This window comes from Perna viridis, chromosome 2 (genome assembly GCF_037379345.1).
Source record: "Perna viridis isolate PV_CMFRI_1.1 ecotype Kerala chromosome 2, ASM3737934v1, whole genome shotgun sequence".
NCBI classification, from domain to species: domain Eukaryota; kingdom Metazoa; phylum Mollusca; class Bivalvia; order Mytilida; family Mytilidae; genus Perna; species Perna viridis.
The window spans coordinates 55,861,582-55,882,772 of NC_142446.1; the positions used below are offsets into that span (position 1 = coordinate 55,861,582).

The following is a 21,191-nucleotide window of genomic DNA, read 5'->3' on the forward strand; positions in this document are numbered from 1 at the left end:
GGGAACTGGAGAAGTAAGAGTCGGTTACAAGAATGTTGCATGTTTTGCAATTTTTAATACCACATTTTGATATGGTACAATGTGGTTCGTCATCGTTGTAGTATATCATTTAAAGTGATGGAACATGGTATGATAATTTTGAAATAGTCAGAATGTTTGTACTGGAATAGATGATCTGCAGGCTGAACGTGTGATTGTTTACTTTTTGTTGAATTAGTCGAGGCACTTTCCATACCAGCGTGAGCGTGCTAAGATTCCCATCTGGGGTCACCACATTCTTACAAAACAACAGTGTGTCCGATCTGCCGTCATGTTCGGACCTTTTTTATATAGGGCGACGTCCGAGCCAGATGTTCTTTCATTCCTCTTGATAAAACCATTAACTTGAAAGAAAATGTAATACTGGGTTGATGATACCCTCGGGGACAAAATCCATCTGCAGAGGTATCGACCCAGCGGTGTGCCAGTTACTGAATGTAACATCACTAGTGAGATTGGGGGAACTCGATCTCCTGTTCGCATAACTTGGTTTGTTTAATTAATTTGCACGTACCACCTCCCGAAGTTTGTCCCAATTTTGAAAATTGACAGTCGAATCGTGCGTTTATAACATCAAATTGCTTTTATTTTGTATTTGTGCTTTTTTTTTTGCCTGAATTTTTTTATGATACGACATAAAAGCAACAAAGGAAAATGACAAATTGTCAAAAACACATACGCGTGAAATAAATTTAAAAAGAACTAAAGTTTGTGTATGCTCAAGCATTTCTGATAATAATTAAAGTTTGAGTAAATTGTTTTGTGCTATACATTGAAAAATCCGGAAATACTCCGACCCTACATCGTTTTTAGCGTTATTGTGTAAATATTTTCAAAACATTTAAAAGACTAAGACAACGCGGGTCCATGAAATGAAAACAGAAGATAATGAATTTTGTCCAAAAGCTACAGTTACGAGAGGTTCTTGTGTTATATGTCATTTTGTATACAAATTAATGAACATACGACAGGATTGTAATGTTTTACAGCATCAGAACAACCACAACGATCTGAAAAAACGAATAAGCTCACTAAACGACACGAACGAAAATTATGCCTTTTGTTTATTCATCTGTTTATCGGTTTGTGAAGGAAAGAAAAGAAAACTAATTCAAAATAAAAGAGCAAATAGACTGAAAAGTTTTGGTCCTTCAAATTTCAATAATTTTTTTCATGAAAAATATAACTAGTGAAAGTGTATATCTGACAATGACTCATTTGTAAATTGTATACATTATATGTAGCTCACCATGATGGCATCAAGATAGTAGCTTAGTGCAGGGCAAAATAGCATTTAATTTCATGTACATACATTGGGAGTTTCTTTATGATTTCATGTTATCTGGTTATCTGTCATGGTAATGAAACTAGGGATCCATTTAAGCCTGGCATTTAGGTCCTTATTTGTTAAAGGAGCTACATGCATGTACATGTATGCCCATGTTGAATATTTTAGCTCCTATTCAAAACCAGTGTTAAGACTTTAATTTCTAAGAATAATATAAAGATGTATTACACAGTAATACTGCCACTGCTAATATATTTTTTTCTGTTACAACACCTATCAGTTAGATCAAATAGCTTTAGAAGTGACAGAAAAAAATAAGTTATAAAAAATCTAGATGTTTATCTTTATTAAAAGAATAAAGATAAACAACATTTGACCGATAAATACTTTGCAGTCTGGGTTTCTGAGTGGTCAATCAGTCTATGACAAACAAACTTATTTTGAATTCATGAAGTATGTTAAGGAAAACAATTTTGACAATCAGATCAATTATTTCCATTATACATGTACATGTACTAAAATATGATGAATGCAGTAAGAAAAAAAAATTTCTGTGGTTAAATTTTTGACGTAGCAATCTCCATTTTCTATTTCAGACACATGGGTCAATAAAAAAACATACAAAATCAACTGCTGCAAGACTTTTTAACAGTATTCCACGCCGAATGTGCTATCGTTTGTGTGCTTTAGTTCCACAAGATCTTTTGGAAGAAGGGTAAGTTTACCAGTCTGCGACTTTAGTCCAATGTCCCATACTAGTAGATTTCGATTCATACTTGTAATTTTCTATTGCTACTGGTCAATATTTCACATTGTAATTGACTTCTCAGGCCTTTCATTAAGAGGCAGTACCAGGTACTTTTACCCTTCTAAGCTACTGAAAAGTACCTCCTGAATTTAACATTTCATATTTGTTTATAAAAGAAAGTGATGAAAAGTACCTCCTACAAAACCAAAGGTACCCACATTGCAAAATGTTAATGAAACCCGTAACTTCTGTCAAAACTTAACAAGTATACAAATGTAGTTGTAGCACCAGAACATCACATTATTAGTACTTCTACAAATTCTGATATCTATTTTCCTATGATTATCTATTATTACATTTATCTCTTAGTAAATAAAATGATAACGAACTGGATAGGAATATTATTATATAGATAGCAGTGTTTTATCGAATGTTCCCAGTGTAATAAATTTCGGTAATTTCACTCTTGCGCTTTCTCCAGCCAAAACGTCAATGCCAATCACAGAATTTAAAATTCATATTGAAAATATCAATAAATTGTTAAGAAAATCTGTATAATAAATAGGATAATCAATTGGTTTTCGTGAATAACCAAAATATTATCACTCGTGCCAAGAACGCTTGAGGATTTAAATCGTGCGCGGAACAAGTTAATATTCTTATATAAAATAAAATGCACCATTATTGTATGTTCAGTGTATACAATGTAAAATAGCCAAAATCAAAGACCAATTTGTGGCTCATCTGGCCCAAAGGGCCATATGAGCTATTGCCATCGCTTGGTGTCGGTCGTTGTTAACAGTTTTTCAAAACTCTTCTTTTCTGAAACTGCTGGACCAATTACAACCAAACTCTGTATGAATATTCCTTAGGGTATTCTGTATAGTACTGATGAAAATTTTCTCCACAGAAACTAGTGGATAGAATTAAATGAAAATAGGTATGATTGTTCCTTAGGTACATGTATGAGTATTAGGAATTTTTGTCCAAGAAAAAAGATGGCCACTTTTCTAAAAATAGAATGTTGCTTATCAAGCCATGTTAGGAAGTCAGGCTCTTTAGAGCCTCTAGTTCATAGTATTCTGTATTTTGAAGCATATTTTGGTTGATGGGGAAAAAGGACAGATATGTTGAAGCACAACAAATGCACCAGTGTATACATGTAACTTAAATTCCAAACAGTAAATACCTTCAATGAGGCATTTTGATATGTTTTATATTTTTCAGACTTGTGTTTCTTGGATTTACAAAGTGTGGACAGTTTGTGGTTTCTTATTCCTGTCAGCTGTTAGTAGCAGCAGAGCATTCAACATTACCTGTTTATGTGTATAAATTACAATGGTGGAGATTTGTACCCAGCAGTCCTTTACATATGGTTTGTACACGAAGAAGTAACATCTGTGAAAACTATCCTATACTGTTATTGAAATTTGTGGCTATCAGTCTCTAATCTCTTAGTAATGATTGAAGACCTGCATTTCTAATTATTAATATAATGAGAATGGATTTGTTGATTATGTCAAAGTAACAACAACCTCACTGGGATGAAAAATGTCAGCTCTAGGCCACTCGTAGGTCTTCGCTGAACAATAAGGAAACCCTCACACCACTGGGCAGGCTAACGCTGGCCCCAAAACAATAATTTACTCAGGTACAGGGAAATACATGTAGTTGTCTCTATATACATATACTTCAGCAGAAGCAAGTTTTGTGACAGGCAAGTCAAGGCCAAATAAAATTATACCTCTGTTTCCTGTTACATGCCAGAAAAAAATGGGTAGGTAGATAGGGATTTTTTTTAAAGTGGCAGTAACCAAATCATCCTAATGGCAATTGACACAAATCAATTGTGAATGGTGAAATGCTTGTGGTCAACATGTGGGCAGCCATTTTTTCGAGAATAATCTGAAAACCGGAAACCAGAAGTAGTCACGTAGGAAAGAAAGACCGACTGGTGCTAAAAATTTCCGGTCGGTCGACTTTTAAAAAAATAATTGTTTTTTTTTTTAACCTGATTTTGGGTGTGTTTTCTGCTTAATGTGTACATGCTATCATAAGACTTTTAGTTCAGATCAGATAAATTTCACTCAGGGCAAGTTCAGTTTCATCATACATGTAGATGTGTCTTGCCTACTTGTTAAGTTTGGCAATTTTTTGTCTACCCCTGTAACACTCATTGGCACACAATAATTGTATCTTAACACACTTATCATAGATCAAGTAAATAAAGGCTAGCAAAGGTCCAAACACAGTCTAACAAATTATATGCTTATATAATATTGATAAATGTCTCATTTTTACCTGCTTAACCAGTGGTGAAAGTCGGTCTAGTGGCTGCACAACTTTATCATTCATTCATCCATCTGCCACACTTAGGTGTGCTTTGTAAGTCAAACTATTCAGTCTATAGTTTTGAAACTTTGCATAATGTTTGTATGTATACATATTAAAGATGTGCATCTCCTATTTTGGGCACATTTTACAAATTTTTACTATGAAATATTGCATGTTGGACTTACCCATTTTTCAGCTGTATTTGCTATAGAGGGCACATATTTTGTGTAATCTTTAACTGCATCTGTATTCAAGCTCTAGTTTCGAACATTTTTTAATACAGGTGTCTGAGGTGAGACTTTTTGGAGAAGAAGATGTCACACAAGACCTGTTCATTACATTCTGTCAGTGGCAGGATGACAGCTCTAAAGTTCTAGTGCTGGGTCAGAGGTAATTTTATCTTTATTATGGGTCTTTATGCTAATTATTGGCCAAAAAATACTGAAATGTCAAAATTGGTGGACAGTTCTGTGACATCAAAATCCATATACATGGCTTTAATGTGAAAACAAGAAACTCAGACAACTTACATATACAAACAAACAGAAGAAAAACTAAAGATGAGGAAAAAAAGGACACCAGATGAAAAAACTCAAGCAATTGTAATATTAGTTCCCACAAAAATGGGGAGTGACGTGCACGTTGAAGAGTGAAAATTTCCTAATTTGTCAGCAGCACCCGTCAAATTGCTTGTGAGCAAATCAGTAAGAGTCTAACTACAGTAATGTAGCTTCCAAAACACACTTTGTCAAGGTAGAGCCACTAAGAGGTTCCACCAAAACAATGAAAGCAATCCCAGTTCTGTTTCATAGCTGGACAATATCAAAATTATATCCTGAGTATTTTCAATGGTAATTCTATTAATTCTATAGCGTATGAAGCTAAACTACAAGTATTTTATCATTGTTGAAGTGTTCTGGACTTCAGTATCAATAATTCCAAATTATTATTAAATCTATTTACCTCTTGACTTTAATTTTGAAAACTTCGTAAATTTTCTTTTGGCCGTGAATGAAAATACCGTCTCTGACTCCTATGACTTCAATAAAAATAAAATATGTAAATATGTTTGTGGGTATTCTTTTTTTAATTAATGAGTATATGCAGAGTATAATGCTAATATTTTGATGAAAATTCTACGGTTGGAAAATTGGGTCATTTAAGTTCATACATGAAATTTTGTTGTCCTGTGAAGCAAGTATGAAATAATTTTTACTTGTCTAAATGGCAAGTTTACTTGGCAATATGACTTTTAAAATCAGATCCTTATAATTTTCATTTTCTATGAAAGGTGCTTTTTTACTCCCTATTTTAAAGTGGAGTAGGATAGTAATTTTACCGTCCATGCATTTGTTCTGCGCAAGAGTTAAATCTTAATGTGTAATGTATTTATTCACGATAACCAATTGATTATTCTATTTATTATAAAGATTTCCTCCTTTATTCGTAGCAATTTCAACATGAATTTTAAATCTTGTAGACAGTTGATTGATATTTGTGTCATGACATTTTGACGGTAGAAAGTCTGAGACTCTAATTACAGAATTTATTTTATTTAATAGTGTGAAAAATTAATTTTTTTTTTACACAGGGAACATTTAATTTTATCAATACTATTTATGTAGTAATGTTATATAAAACGGGATATTGTTCAATAAATTTCTATTTATAAATTACAGTTTGCCATGTGAAGACCGAGACAGCTGTTGCCAATGTTATATGACGATAACATCATTTCCTACCTCCTTCAGGTGCTCATTTTGTCAGCTGCTTCAATCAGGTTGGTACATGTAGCAGACTAGCAGTTTCTTATTGCATTAGGTGTTAATTTTTTTAAAAGTTTCTGATTAGCCAGTTTAATTGTGAACCACTTTTGCTAGTTTGTTGGTCAATCATATTTGGTATGCAGTTGCATTAGTATCACTATACCACATTTTCATATATGTTTCATGCATGAATCCTCTCAGTCACTGTCTATTGACTGAAATTTTTTTAAAGGTTTGAACGTAAAGTTTTCTAGTTTGGTCAATTTAACATGAACAACTCTTGTTAGGTCAATGGTATTTAGTGTATAGCTGCATACTTAACATAATAATTTTTGTGGTTGCTTATTTTCGTGGATTCTGTCAAGTGGATATATTTGTGAATATCAATTTTTGCGGTTTAAAACAATTATTGGTGTTGCATTGGGTAAGTAATCAATTTTTTGGGTACTATTTTCCACACTTTTCAGCCCACTTGCCAAAAAAGCGAAAATTAGAACATGCTGAACATTGATACATTTACAAGCATCACTACATCACACTTGTATAACATAACAGTGACTAGTGTGACAGGCGAGACTTGTCTGTTGTAACAGATGATTTTTTAAACTTTTTTTTCATCTTTGTCCTTTCAGTTTGTTTGGGAAAGAATTATCCGCATGTTGTATACATGTATGCAGCTATTATATAGTAATAACTACCTGTGTATGTATTTTATTTGCAGTTCCAAAAGAAGTGCAGACAGTCACTAAGTGCCTTGCTCACAAGTATGCCTTTCATACTAAATTTGAATTAACCCCACCTTTCCCACCATTCTGTCCAAGGACTCAGTTGAAAATAGATGGAGTAGCGGTACTAAACACAGGAGATTCTATTGTGGCATTGGCTGTTTGTGTTGGAGATAAGTGTAAACATTCGCCTATGTGTAAATTAGATTGTTCCACCATTGAAAATGTGGACGATCCAAGTGAAAGTTCTATATCAGATACGATTAAGTACATGGTCAGGAGTCCTGCCTCACCTTCACATTTATGTAGTGAGTGCCGTAAAAGGCCTTTCTGTAAACATGAATATGTGTTTTCTCCTTCACCTAAAAACTTGGATGAGAGTCAAAAAGAGAATGTGGATACATATTTGTTGAAAGAGTACAGCAAACAGAAATCACCTAAATCTCCACGGGTCAGTGATTCAAATCAACGAAAAAATGGTAAACACGGGTCAGCTGGAATTTCATCACAAGAATGGTTTGATAGTATGAGTGATGAAAATCAATCAAATGCAGTATTGAGTGCTCATTCATCTTCAGTTATTCATGAAATTCATGAGGCTGGCTCTCATATCCAAAATCTAGACCTGGATCAAGATAAAATTTCAAAGGACAGGTGTTTAAAATCCCCAAAGGATGAAAATTCTTGTGACTCTGTCAAAAGTGTTCATAATAGTATTCACTTGCCATCAAAATCTAGTCCATTGCATTTATCAGAAACAGACTGTTCAGACAATGCTCCTGCTCAGAGCCCACTCCGCAGTACAGCCAATTCTCAGAATTCCCAACGACAGACTTCACAACGATCATTTTTCTCTCCATCCAACAGTACAAGTAGCAGAAGTACTACTGATAGTCTATTGTTACAAGTAAATGAATCTAGAACTGTGACATTCTCTGTCAGGAAGTATACAGCATCTGTAGAACAAGATGAAGAATCACAAGAGGCTGTAGAAGGTCAGTATCTATTTTCCTTGAGATCTGAGTGGTCTGCAGGTAGCTTGCTTGCCTTGAGTGCATTAGATTATTGTTTGAATTTTTGGCATGGTTGCACTGAAGACTATGTAGTTACTGCTTCTCTACCAAGCACACAGTGTGAAGGGAATAGATTGACTGGTTGCCTTAGTCGAAATGATCTGCGTTGGGGTGACATGCCTACCTGCAGGCCGTTGCTTTTGTAAGCTACATGTAGCACAGTAACGATCCAGTTCAGTGTGTGATGTGATGAAAAGTATTTGCAGTCTTTGCCATCTAAATTTCAAACAACAAGCCCCTACCCTTAATCTGAAAAGAATTTTATATAGGATACATTGGTTTAGAAGCAAAAATTCTGCAAGCCCACCACTATTTATACCAGCATTTGCTGGTGGGCTGGTCCCAATATCTAGACTGGTATTTGTCCTTAAATGCCTAAATTATATGCTATAGAACCAAACCACAATCAGTCAATCTATGAGGTCTTTTACCTCTCATTGACTGATTGATATACAGATAATTTATTAAGATATTTAGTTCGGATGAACCTTTGGTTTTATATTTCAGCTGTTCCAGGACCATTAATTTTGGAAGATATTTGCAACCCTTGATAAATCACACTGAAAGTTATCTGAAGATCCTAGATATTTTTGTAGTACAGTACATGTATATGTATAGGAAGTCAAATTTACTTTCAGTAGTGAAAGGTCCTTCAGTCTTTTTCACAAAATATCTGTGTAAACTTAAGTACCATTCTGTATAGGAATCGGGCAATGGGTGGCACATCATTTTTCTCAATTTATTCTTTTTTTACCTCAAATATACATTTGTATTCTATACATATAGAAAACAACTGAAGGGCTATTTAAATTTGTCCTGAAGCATCTATGACTTAGATATTTTTTTACTACTTATGTAAGGAAAAAGTGGAAAATTTTCCCTCCTTTTTCCAAAGTGCTTGTCAACTAAATTTGACCTATCAGTATCTTAAAAAGGTAAATTTTACAAACACTTTGATGGTTATATATACTTCTTGAGATTATGAGGTAATAGTACATGAATTTTGCAATCAAATCTCACCTTTTTTTTCTTCATGTGGCTTACTTTATACACATTTTGCCTGAGTCTTAAATGGAGAAGTACAATGTGCTGAATTGTAAGTAATGAGGTCATACAAAAAAGATCACACTATTGTCATGATTGTGATGTCATAACTTAGGATTAATTTTACACTTTGATTTTTTTGTGAAATTGACCACTGTACTTTTTTGCATCTTAAATGAAGGGTCCACCAGAAGACAGTGAAAGGTCCTCAATAAGGATAAATGTAAAGTCCAGTACCTAGGTAACTGAAATCTCAATAGTCCTGCATCAGAGATTCAGGGTCCTGGATGTCAGACTATGCAGAGCTTTGACATATAATGTCTCAATTGCTTTCTTTTTCAGATGATTTAGATCTAGCCTACAGAAGTGTGTTACCGGTAGATGTCCGTGGCCCTGATGATAAATCGCTCATGTTGTCACAGAAAAAAGATGTTAATCAGGTCAGCCTTTGATGCATGTACTAGACATGATTTTTTTCTGCCTTTTAGCAGAGTTCCACTATTTTAAATTGAGTTTTTACCATTACAATTTCTTTTTTACCATATATTTACTTCTGATTTTACCACTTTGTTGGTTGACCTCGTAAAATCATCCCTGATGTAAAATAGTTTCTCTCAGTAGCTATTTCAGATGTGTGGACATTATTATTGTACAGGAAATAATATTTTTTACTATTGTTTTCATACTGAACGCTCTTTGATCTGAAGATTACTAATGTCACAATATAAAATTACATGTACATTGTTTGTTTCTCTGATGTCGAAAGGTGACAACTGTAGGGTCATGTGGAACAAAATGACAAATGTGAATGCATGTATAGACTGTTCCATGCAAATTTTCTGAGCAGATTCAGGTAGTACTTTTGGTAAATAGCACACCTTTCTGTAAAAGCTTTTGCTTCTGTGAGCTAACACAATAAAAATTCGGCTCTGCTTGTCTGATAAGTACAAAGCATGGTCTGTGTGATTTGTAAATTGTTCTGGTCCTGAAATGCATGAAATATTTTCAATAGGACGTTAAATTATAACCAATCAATCTATTGCTACTTATATGTGTTATACCATTTTGTTTACAGAAACATTTAAAGGTTGTGCAGTTGACATTTGATGTTGAACATTATCTGGAAGAAGTCATAGGTCAGAAGGCTGAGTGGGGTCATCGTTATGTCTCATTTACCAATTATGATTTACAGATCCTTGATGTAAGTAATTTGAAACTTATCTTGAATCCTCAACTCATTTATCCTTTTATGCCTGCAGTGACATAAGATCCTGATATGCTGTCTCCATCTGTGTCTATCCTTTACTGCCGGCCGTGCTGGCACCCAAATGCTTCAGCCCCGTTGTAATCTCTTTTCTTCAATATGTCCAAGGTATGTAGAGGTTCTGAAACATGAATGGCTCAAATTTTTTGTCAGAAACAATGTGAGTAATTGAGAGTTGATTGAATTTTAAGGCAGGCATAGGCAAGTGTTCTAAGAAGTCTCATTGAAGACCCTTAGGTGACCTTGAGAAAACTTTTTTTATCCCATTGGGGTTGTTGTCTCTTTGATATATTTACCACATCCATTCTAGTTATAACATATTTTCTTGTTGGATGAGACATTGATTATAAGAACATGGCAATGCATCATCAATACAGTTGTTATTGGCTAAGCTAAAAATCATTCTTTTTGTTTAAAAGTATGCCCTGATAGAAATTTACAGCTATGTCCAGATAGAAATTTATATTTGTTTAAATGTATGTCCAGATAGAAATTTATTTTTGTTTAAATGTATGTCCAGATAGAAATTTATATTTGTTTAAAAATATAGGTATGCCCTGATAGAAATTTATAATTAGGGCCTCTCCACTGTAAGTGGCGGTTGCCTTATAGTGATCACTCTGTCTGTCCATTTCAGTCGTGTCCAGACTGTAATTTTTTTGTCTTTTGATGTAGGCTTTTGATATTTTGAATGTTAGTAGATAGCCTAAATAAGATATTTTGCGTACCATAGATGTTGGCCTATGACCTTGAAGTTTGTCTTCAAGATCAAATTTCTGTTTTTTAGTTGACAGACTCTTGTCCAGGCTGTAACGTTTTTTTGTCTTTTAATGGGGGCTTTTGATATTTGACATGTGGGTTGATCACCTAAATCTAATTTGTAAATATGGCTTAATTGCCATGGTGGGGCCCACAGAGATGGATTTCATCTGAATGATTTCTAGTTATTTATTGGTTTGTCCAGATAGAAATTTATATTTATTTATTTAAAACATGTGTCCAAATAGAAGTTTATATTTGTTTAAAGGTATGCCCTGATCGAAATTTATATTTGTTTATAGGTATGTTCAGATAGATATTTATATTTATTTATAGGTATGTTCAGATAGATATTTATATTTATTTATAGATATGTTGAGATAGAAATTTATATTTATTTATAGGTATGTTCAGATAGATATTTATATTTATTTATAGGTATGTTCAGATAGAAATTTAGTGGTTGGTAAAGTTATTGTTTTGGTGCATGCAAGGGAAGAAGTAGAACTTCCAAAGAAAATCAAAAGATGGTAAGGAAAACTTTATAGGACCAATTGGAAGAAAAATACATTTAAAAATTCATTTTTACACTTAAGAGGGTGTCCATGCAAAAACCAGGCAGTGGGTGGTACATAATAATTTTGTTTTCAATTTTTTTTACCCATTTTATATCACAAATGTATCTTATTTCAAAATTGAATGTTGGTTTTTGATTATCTGCAATGATAAAATAGAAATAAATTACATAGAAAGCATTGAAATTCATTGAAAAAAGGGAGATAATTCTTTAATTTGAGGAAAATTAGGTTGCTTTGATAGGGAACTTTTAAATCATTTTCTGAGCCACCAATTTTTGATTCAGAGCTCACTTCTAGATATCTTTTTACATACTTTTCAGTAAAAATTCTATCAAAATGTACCAGACCAGTTTCTGTTTTCTGTGGAATTTGACAAGTGGTAAGTTTATGAATTTGATATGAATATGATAAGATATTAAGTAGCACTCCAGCTAAGAATCATGCAAAATGTGATACATGGTTGGAAAGCCTACATATTTTTATTTTTGATATTTTGTTTAAAATGCTTTAGTAAACAGAAATTAACTTTCAGTTTTTCATTTAACCCGTGTTCTTAAGAGATAAAAATGATATAGAATGCACTGTAGATTTCAAAATTAAGGGAGATAACTCTGTAGATGACACTCAAATACAATATAATCTATTGGATTTTCAATGTTGATTATCTCCTAAGATCAGGCAGATTTCAATGAATAATTACACATTTTATTATATAGACCCATAAAACAACTTAATTACAAAAATAAAAATATGTAGCCTTTTTTGGGATGTATCACATTTTTCAGATTTTGCATGATTCTTACAAAGACAGCTACTTAAGGCACAGAAGAAAACTTGAGTTGTTTTCTTATGTCTGATCAAAAGTGATGAAATTTATTTCAGCGCAATTTTTATGTAGACAAGACAACAAATTGAAATTGAAGAAGATTCATGAAACAATTTTTGTCAATTAAAACAGCATTTTTGAACATTGAACAAAAATCCTTTTATAAGAAGTTACATTTAATGCTGGTTTTGTTGATAATTGCATAGGAACTCAAAGAACAAAAACATTACACACTTTGTCCATGTATTAAATTTGCCTTATTTATGTAACATAGGACCAAAAATATGAAAATTCCTCTTAATGCATAAGTATTTTTTTTCAAAAAGTACTAAAAAATGTACCTAAATGGGTGTAACAACAATACATTGATAAATAGTTTTTTTTCAAAAAGTACTAATGGGTGAGACAACAATACATTGTTACTAATACAATGGATCCCACTTAATTAACATTCAATTAAGTGGGATCCATTGTATTAGTAATGTACAAAATTTTGCTATTTTAGATGGTGGCAAAGAAAAACTACTTGTGAAATGTGCTCTGGGCTGGTTATCTTCCTTAGCAAGTTTTTTTTAAATGTTAGCAATAGTTAACTTGATGATACAACAATTTTTTTTTCTACAATTATTTTTCTTCTGTTTTTTTTTTGCAGGTTGCTATGAGACAGTGAACATTGATATGCTCACAGAAGTAAATGAAGCTGAAATAAGAAGGTTTGTGTAATGTTTAACACAGGAATCGAAAATGTTATGAAATCAATTAAATATCAGATATAATGCAGAATTCCTTGCAATAACAGTAAAATTTGGTGGTCTAAAAAAAATATTTAACAAAACAAGCAAGTCCCAACAAATTTTCCAGCAAGCTTGTTTAATGAAGTTTCTAACAGAAAATTAGCTAATAGTGATCCAGTGATTTTTAACAAAATTAGATGGTCCAACAATAGAAATGCTGGTGTCTGTGTGTCCGAAGCTTGTGGACGCAACTCCTCACAACGGTTAAATAAAAAAAGCAAAGTTAGCTTGTCCAAGAAAGTTTCTTACAGAATTATCTGGTCCAACAAAGTTTATAATATGTTGTTCCACAATAGCTTTAATAACACACCAGGGATCAAATTTTCGAAATTATTTTTGTAAATTACTCGTCCAAAGAACTTGCAGTAACCAATAGTACTGGGCTTGGTTTCATAAAAAATTCTCAAATTGAGATTTTCCTCATATCCTCGAGTTTCCTCAAATCTTCAATTTCAAGTGATCTGATTGGTTGAAATTTTGAGTTGAGGAAGGATTTGAAGAAAATCTCAATTTGAGAATTTTTTATTAAACCTGGTCCTGGTATACCACTTGGTGTCTGGCCAGTGACAAAGTGTTTCGGTCAAAGAAAAAATCCTGAGGCTACATTAATATTAACTCGTTACTGAAATCCACTACCTATTACAATGCAGGTGGGCCATCCTGCCACAAATGATATACTACATGTACAATCGATTTCTATGTTTTCAGGAAGGAATGGAAGCCTGGACATAGAGAATGTGCCTTATTACGTCGTCAGATGTTTGTTCCTCAGTCTACACATAGATACATCAATGTACTCACTAATGAAGCTGTGTTCAAAGGTAACTATCATGTGTTTCTTCTATGTAGTGTGCATAAAAGCTGAGTTAAAAGTTTTCACTGACTTATACAACCATAAGTGTGACACATAAGAATCATATGGTTTGCAACATATGATAATCATATGAAATGAGCCTGATATGATAACCAAATGAATTGAGCCTGATATGATAATATGAATTGAGCCTGATATGATAATCCTATGTTTCAAAGCCAAAATTAGCACATTAGAATCATATGATAATCATATGACTGTCATCTATAAGTTATCATATGATTATTATATGATAACTGTATTATAGTATGAATTGAGCACCATATGATAATCATATGTGGCGCATTTTGCTATGTATACAACAGAAAATTTGACGGTCTACATATTTGGTCCAAATGTAGAATCACCATCAATTTCCAGTATCACAATAAATATAAATTTAAAAAATGTTTTGCATGTACATCATTTTAGCATTGTGAAAATTATAGGGTATCAGCATGATTTTTCATACAACCTCTGTTTTTGCTTGTTATCCTTTTTTCTATCGTAACCTCTTTTTTTTCATGTTATAATTTTTTGTCCCCTGCCACAATGCAACGCAGAGCGGGGACATAGAAATGCTGGTGTCAGTCCGTGCGTCGTGCCATGCTTCGCCCCGGCCATTCGTCTGAAGCTTGTGAACGCAACTCCTCAGAAACGGCTGAACGGAATTTTACCAAATTTTGTAGGATTGTTTGTCATCATATATAGTTGATCATACTTAACCGCTATTTTGATTTGACAATTTTTATGGGAGTTATGGGACTTTGTTCATTTTTCACATAATTCGCAATAGGAACACATTGTGGACGCAACTCCTCAGAAATTTTGTAGGATTGTTTGTTACCGTATGTAGTTGATCATATGTAACCGCTATTTAGATTTGACAATTTTTATGGGAGTTATGGGACTTCGTTCATTTTTCAAGTTCTTATTTTGCAGATTTTTTGTTGTTGTATGAAGAATTCTTAACCTAACTTAATTTGATTCATTAAGATACATTAACCTTGAATCGTCACATGGACTTAAGAAAGCACATAAGTTTTGAATCTGCTATTTATACAAGTGTCAAACATTTGTAATTCAGCTCTTTCTATAGCGGCGGGGAACATATGGCTACGCGTAGCATTCTTGTTTCTATTGTAACCTCTTTTGCTACTGTTATCCTATTTTTCTATTTTAACTTCTTTTGCTACATGTTATCCATTTTTCTGTTGTAACCTCTTTTGCTACATGTTAACTTGTTTTTTTTCTATTGTAACCTCTTTTGTTACATGCTATCCTTTTACCTACTGTAACCTCTTTTGCTACATGTTATCTTTTATTTTCTATTGTAACCTCTTTTGTTACATGTTACCCTTTTTTCTATTGTAACTTCTTTTGTTACATGTTATCCGTTTTTCTATCGTAACTTCTTTTTTTACATGTTATCCTTTTTCTATTGTAATCTCTTTTGTTACATGTAATTGACAAACTTGTTTATCTTTTCAGGGAAGTCCTTATCTATGATCGTCTCACCTCAACACTATGTAGCTATACTGATGTAACATCAATCAAAGAGTCTTTACAAATGTCAAGTCAAAGAAGTGAAGCCATCGTGTACTAAGCAGGCATCATATTGATGTATTATACTGAAAGACTTACTTTTAATTAGACTTCTTGTGGCATTTTAAGAAAATTGTTACCACTATCAATACAATTCTAATAAGATTTGTAGCTCTCTATGTAGAAATCAGTCTTTCATTATACCGAAGTGTTATTTCATTACCACGGTATGACTTCACGTGGATTTTTGGACATGACAGAATTCTACCTAGGTAGCTACTTAAATCACTGTCCCACTTAAGTTTGTATTGAAATAGGTACCAGCTCATTTCAAATTGCAATAATTTGTTAGTCTTGATTAATGTCAAAGTATTAATTTTTGCGATGTACTAATTTTCCTTTTTTTCGCAGTAGACAGAAAAGCACGAAAAATAGTACTCGCAAAATTGAGTTTTAATACTATTAAACTCTTATCATGTTTTGAAACTGTGAATATGTTCACATGACAGAATCGCCGGAAAATTGGCAACCTCAAAAATAAATGTCTAAGAACCAGGCAAAATGTGTATAAGATGTGGCACAGGAAGGGAAAAACACAGAGATTTTATGGCATTACCCAAGTATTTATACCCGATAACCTCCAAAAATAACCATCAAATTGTTTTTAAAATTTGCCTTTTTAAGATATTGATAGGTCAAATTTAGTTGAAATGCACTATGGAAAAATGGCGGGAAAATGTTCCCACACTTCTTTCTCATATAGGCAGTAAAAATATATCTATGTCACAGATGCTTCAGGATAAATTTAAATAGCTTTTCAGTTGTTTTCTAGATGTATTGGATATATTTGAGGCAAAAAAGGCCGAACTGAGAAATATGATGTGCCATCCATTGCCTGATTCTTACACAGAATGGTACTCAAAAGCATTTTGATAGAATAAACTTCATAAAAAGAAGTTAAGTAGAATAAAAGATGTAGATTAAAGTAAACAGAAAACCAAGTGTTTTTGCATTAAGTACAGCTATTTCTAGAAACCAGGCAGGTCCCATAAAGACATTGATTCGCTAAAACAATATTACAGACTATTTTATTTTATGAATTATATCTCTTACAGTTTGAGAAAAATGTGAAGTCAGTGTTTGAAAACGTATTGGAATAAGAGAAATATTTATAGTTCAAATATACTGAGGATTGCAATTTTCAGAGTTATCTCCCTTCATAATGCATTCTATATAATCTTTATTTCCAATGAACTTGCTAATATTGTTCTGTTTTTTTTTTGGTTTTTTTTTGGGACCACCCTCTGCCTAACTGTAGTTATGTTCTTAGTAAACATCATTATTTTCATATTAAGAATAATATACATGTACAGTAAGATCTATTTTAACTCCCCCTTTTTTACTTGATAATTGGTTTAGACAGATGTCCAGATTCAAAATACACTAAAATCAATATAAAAGGACTTTAAAATGACTAGTTTAGACTTGTTTTGGGGTTATTCACTGTACTTCATATTATACTTGACAGTCATAACAGATTATCATTATGTATATGGTAATAATTTATCAGAAGTAAAGCAGTTTCTGATTGGATAAAAAAATTTGTTTATCATCTCATAATTTTGCAGTGACTGTGATGTAATCAAACATTTTTAATGATTTGTTGAATTTTGGTACTTAAATTAAATTATAAGGAATAACTGTTATATTTTTTCAGTCTTTTTGAAATAACCTCAATGCCTGTGGTGCACACTTTAAAATAACCTGCATAGCAGGTTATTTGTTGTGCACCACCTGATTGAGGTTATTTCTTCAAAATCCGAATAAATATGAAAGTCATTCCTTAAATGGATATTCAAATTTTTTCTGTGAAATAATTAACACTGTGAAACGATTTTTTTTATTCATTTGAATTAGATACAGTGAAACCTGTCTAAACCTAACCCTGAATAAACTGAAAACCTGTCTAAACCTAACCCTGAATAAACTGAAAACCTGTCTACACCTAACCATGAATAAACTGAAAACCTGAAAACTTTTACCAAGCAGTTACCCCATTTCTTGCCAAATCCTTTTATTCCTTTTATGTCAAGTCAAGATATTATTATTGTGTTTATACTGCAATAAAAAAAAAATATTTAAGAATGAACGGGGAATGTTATCCCAATAAGAATTCCATAATATGTCCTCCTAAATAATATAGATGACATAGACTGGTGTAAATTTGTGAATCCATTCGTGATTGATTGCAGTGAGTCAGATTGTGCTTATGATTTACAAATAACTGACTCAGGTTTATTTCTAGTCAATATACTGTTATTGTCTTTACACTGCAATCAAGTTTCATTCTTATATGACATGTTTATTACATTTACTACTAGTTACTGCCCTATAGTGATGCTACGATAAACAAGTAGTTCATGCATGGTAGGAAAGTTCCAGTAGGCGGAGCCAAAGTGTTATATACTGTCACTGACCGTATATCATCAATAAATATACTGTCAATGCATTTTGGTTGCTCAAAAAGAACGATTGCAGTATAAATATTTTTTTACCTGGGGTTAACTGAAGTTGAGTGAACATCTGTCTGGACAAACTGTACAGTTAAAAAAGGGATTGGTATAAACAGATTTCTCTGTTTAAGGCAAATTCTTCAGTATAAGATCACAATATTTTATTCTTAAATATTTAAGTAGCAGTCTTTATAAAAATCAGACAGAAGGTGATTCATGTATGTCAAAAACCCACCAAATCCAGTTTTATTTCTTGTTCAGAAACCGTTATAGATCACATAACCAGTCCTAGTTTTTCATTTGGTGGTTTTGCTGTTGAGATAAAGTTTATAGAGATTGAACCTGAAATTAGCACTTTGCAAGAATTATTGTTCTTGATTTGGTTTGACTTTGTAGGAGGTTAAATGTAATTTTCTCAAAAGTACATATCTAAAAACAGAAGAACTATTGTCTAATGAAAATAAAGCATATGTAGACCAAAAAAGCATCGTCTGATTCATGAGTTTTTCTACACCATTAATCACCTTACCATAGCCAGTGTCTGAATTTTATATGGACTGGTACTTACTTGGTACTTAAAATCCTTTGATCATTTATGAATTCATCAAACCGAAGTAATTTAATAATATAGTGAACGTCATGAATATTGCAGTTTTGAGAACTGGGAAATGTTTCATACATTAAGATAACAAGTTTACACTCATTTCATCTTAAAGCATTCACTTGCACTCATAATCACATTTGTCCAATAACATGATTTATTCTAGCAAATCAGTAGAAAACATCATAATTTAGTGTACAAGATTTTTATATGTAAGCATTATTTCACATATCATATCATATAAAATTTTCATTATCATCAGAACCAGTGAATATGTTTCAAGCTCCCCCTAATAAGATGCAGATTTAGAAACTGGGATACATTTGTGATGCCGTAAAATATTTTTCATATGTAGTACATTATAGAACTAGTTTAGCTGTGCAAACAAGCAACATGTGACATCCTGTGCTCTTTCTATTTTTAAAATTTATGTGTTGATTTGTGCCCTTAAACATTACTGGTACTTTTCCAAAAATGTATAAGTTTGGATGAAAATAACAAAGATCTTTAGTAGCAGTCCTTATAAAAATCAAAGTTACCACAGGGATAACTGGCTTGTGGCAGCCAAGTGTTCTTAGTGACATTGATTTTTGATCTTTCGATGTTTGCTCTTCCTATCACAGTGAAGCAGTATAGAAAGGAGGTGATTCATGCCTGTCAAAAACCAATCGAATTCACTTTGATTTCTACTGTGAAATCACTTTTATTCGTGGGGTACCAATTTTTGTGGTTTTCATGGGTAGATGGAACCACAAAATTTGGTTTCCAACAAATAAGATTCCCATTGGTGTGTATACTGAAAACTTCAAAACCACGAATTCAAGAATCCACAAAATTGTGTTTCTTCCCTGATCCACGAAAAATTGGTATCCACGAATTAAAGTACTTCAACAGTAATTCAGAAACTGTTACCGACCAGTCTTAGTCATTCAGTTGTTGCCCTATCAAGATAAAAACTAAATAGAATATGTATGAAATTTGCAAAGGTTATCATTGTTAATAAGTTTGATTTGAAATTTGCAATTTGCAAGAGTTACCATTGTGAATTACATGTAGTTTGATTTGGATGCCTTTAGTGGGAGATGAATGAATGGTTTTCTAAAAAATTCAGATGGAAATGCAAGAAGGGCTATCATTAGGTAAAAAATATAGCAAATGTAGACCAAAAAAATATCATTTGGTTCATGTGATTTTCTATTTTCTACGCAAAGAATCTTCTCTATTACATGCAGTCTCTGAATTTTATATGGACTGGTACATAAGAAACTGTGATCAATTTCACAAAAAAGTTGTAACTGTTAAGTTGACTGTAAGCTGCATGTGTGACATCTTTATCTGAAATCATATTGTGACATCATTTCTTAATTAAGAAATAAATTGTGGAAACTCCATTTAACACGGACTGGCCATGTACATCGCATTGTTTTACCCTGAGTGATAGCAAGGTGTTAAATAACGACATAAATGGCAAGCTCGTGGTAATGGAGTTTCCGTGATTTATTTCGATTCTAATATGACTAGTTTTTTCATATTTTTTAATAGATGCAGCTTATGTGTTGCACAAAATGTTGGTCATATGTTTATCACTTTTTTACCATGGCTGTGGTCTAAAGAGCTTTAAAGCTGGTCATATTAGAATAAAACTTGTTAACTTACAACTTTTTGTGAAAATGATCAAAATTTCTAAATCTCTTAGTAATTTTTTTTTTCAATCAACCACTGGGGATGAAGCAGGCAGTGAAAGCAAATAATATCTGACATTTTTTGACAGTTGTGTTTATCTGTCAGTCATCAAGTTTAGAATTTGCATCTGAATTATGTTTAAAGTATGATAATGGGGGTTGTATGTCCTAGAAGCTATTGAAATATCATACAGGACTTCATATCAGTACATGTACCGGTACACGTATACCCTCAGTAGATCTAATATCTATTCATTGAGGCTCTGTTATTGTTGCTCATATGTCTGCCTCATTTTTACAGTTTTGTATTTGTTGACCAAGTTTTATGTAAATAAGCAGTTGCTTATCTCATTGTGAAATATTGTGTTCATATTTCCAATAAAGTCTCTGAACTTACTTTGTATTGTGGGTTCTTGCTTTTATTTGTATGAACTTTTGGCACAGATCAAAAGAAGAATTTATTTCCTATGATTGCTGTGTGAATAAAATCAATCCATACTTTTATATCTATTACATTGTCAGAAAGTGACAGGAGTTGCTTACTGTGACCTTACTACTGTAAACATTAATTTTCATAGTGGTCTTTTTTTTGCTATTTTCACAGTGGATGGAAAAGCATGAAAAAATAGTACCTGTATTAACACTATAAAAAGCTGATAATTTTATTTAAACCAATGAAAAGATAACCATTTATATGTTCACTTGACAGAATCAGTGAAAATTAGCAATTACAAAAATTAATGTTTTTATATGACCACA

General features: G+C 32.6%; 1 protein-coding gene across 1 annotated transcript; it reads left to right on the forward strand.

Annotated features, from left to right (window-relative positions):
* The first annotated feature begins 874 nt into the window (after nucleotides 1–874).
* On the forward strand, nucleotides 875–20,829 carry LOC148626136 (DDB1- and CUL4-associated factor 15-like). The gene is made up of 13 exons (XM_088569856.1): nucleotides 875–960; nucleotides 1,924–2,042; nucleotides 3,303–3,450; nucleotides 4,693–4,799; nucleotides 6,089–6,189; nucleotides 6,897–7,895; nucleotides 9,360–9,457; nucleotides 10,093–10,218; nucleotides 11,479–11,570; nucleotides 11,939–11,997; nucleotides 13,097–13,157; nucleotides 13,947–14,059; nucleotides 15,583–20,829. Exons 1-13 carry the CDS (start codon nucleotides 928–930, stop codon nucleotides 15,636–15,638), a joined length of 2,112 nt encoding a protein of 703 aa, XP_088425982.1. The 5' UTR covers nucleotides 875–927; the 3' UTR covers nucleotides 15,639–20,829.
* The last annotated feature ends 362 nt before the right edge of the window (nucleotides 20,830–21,191 follow it).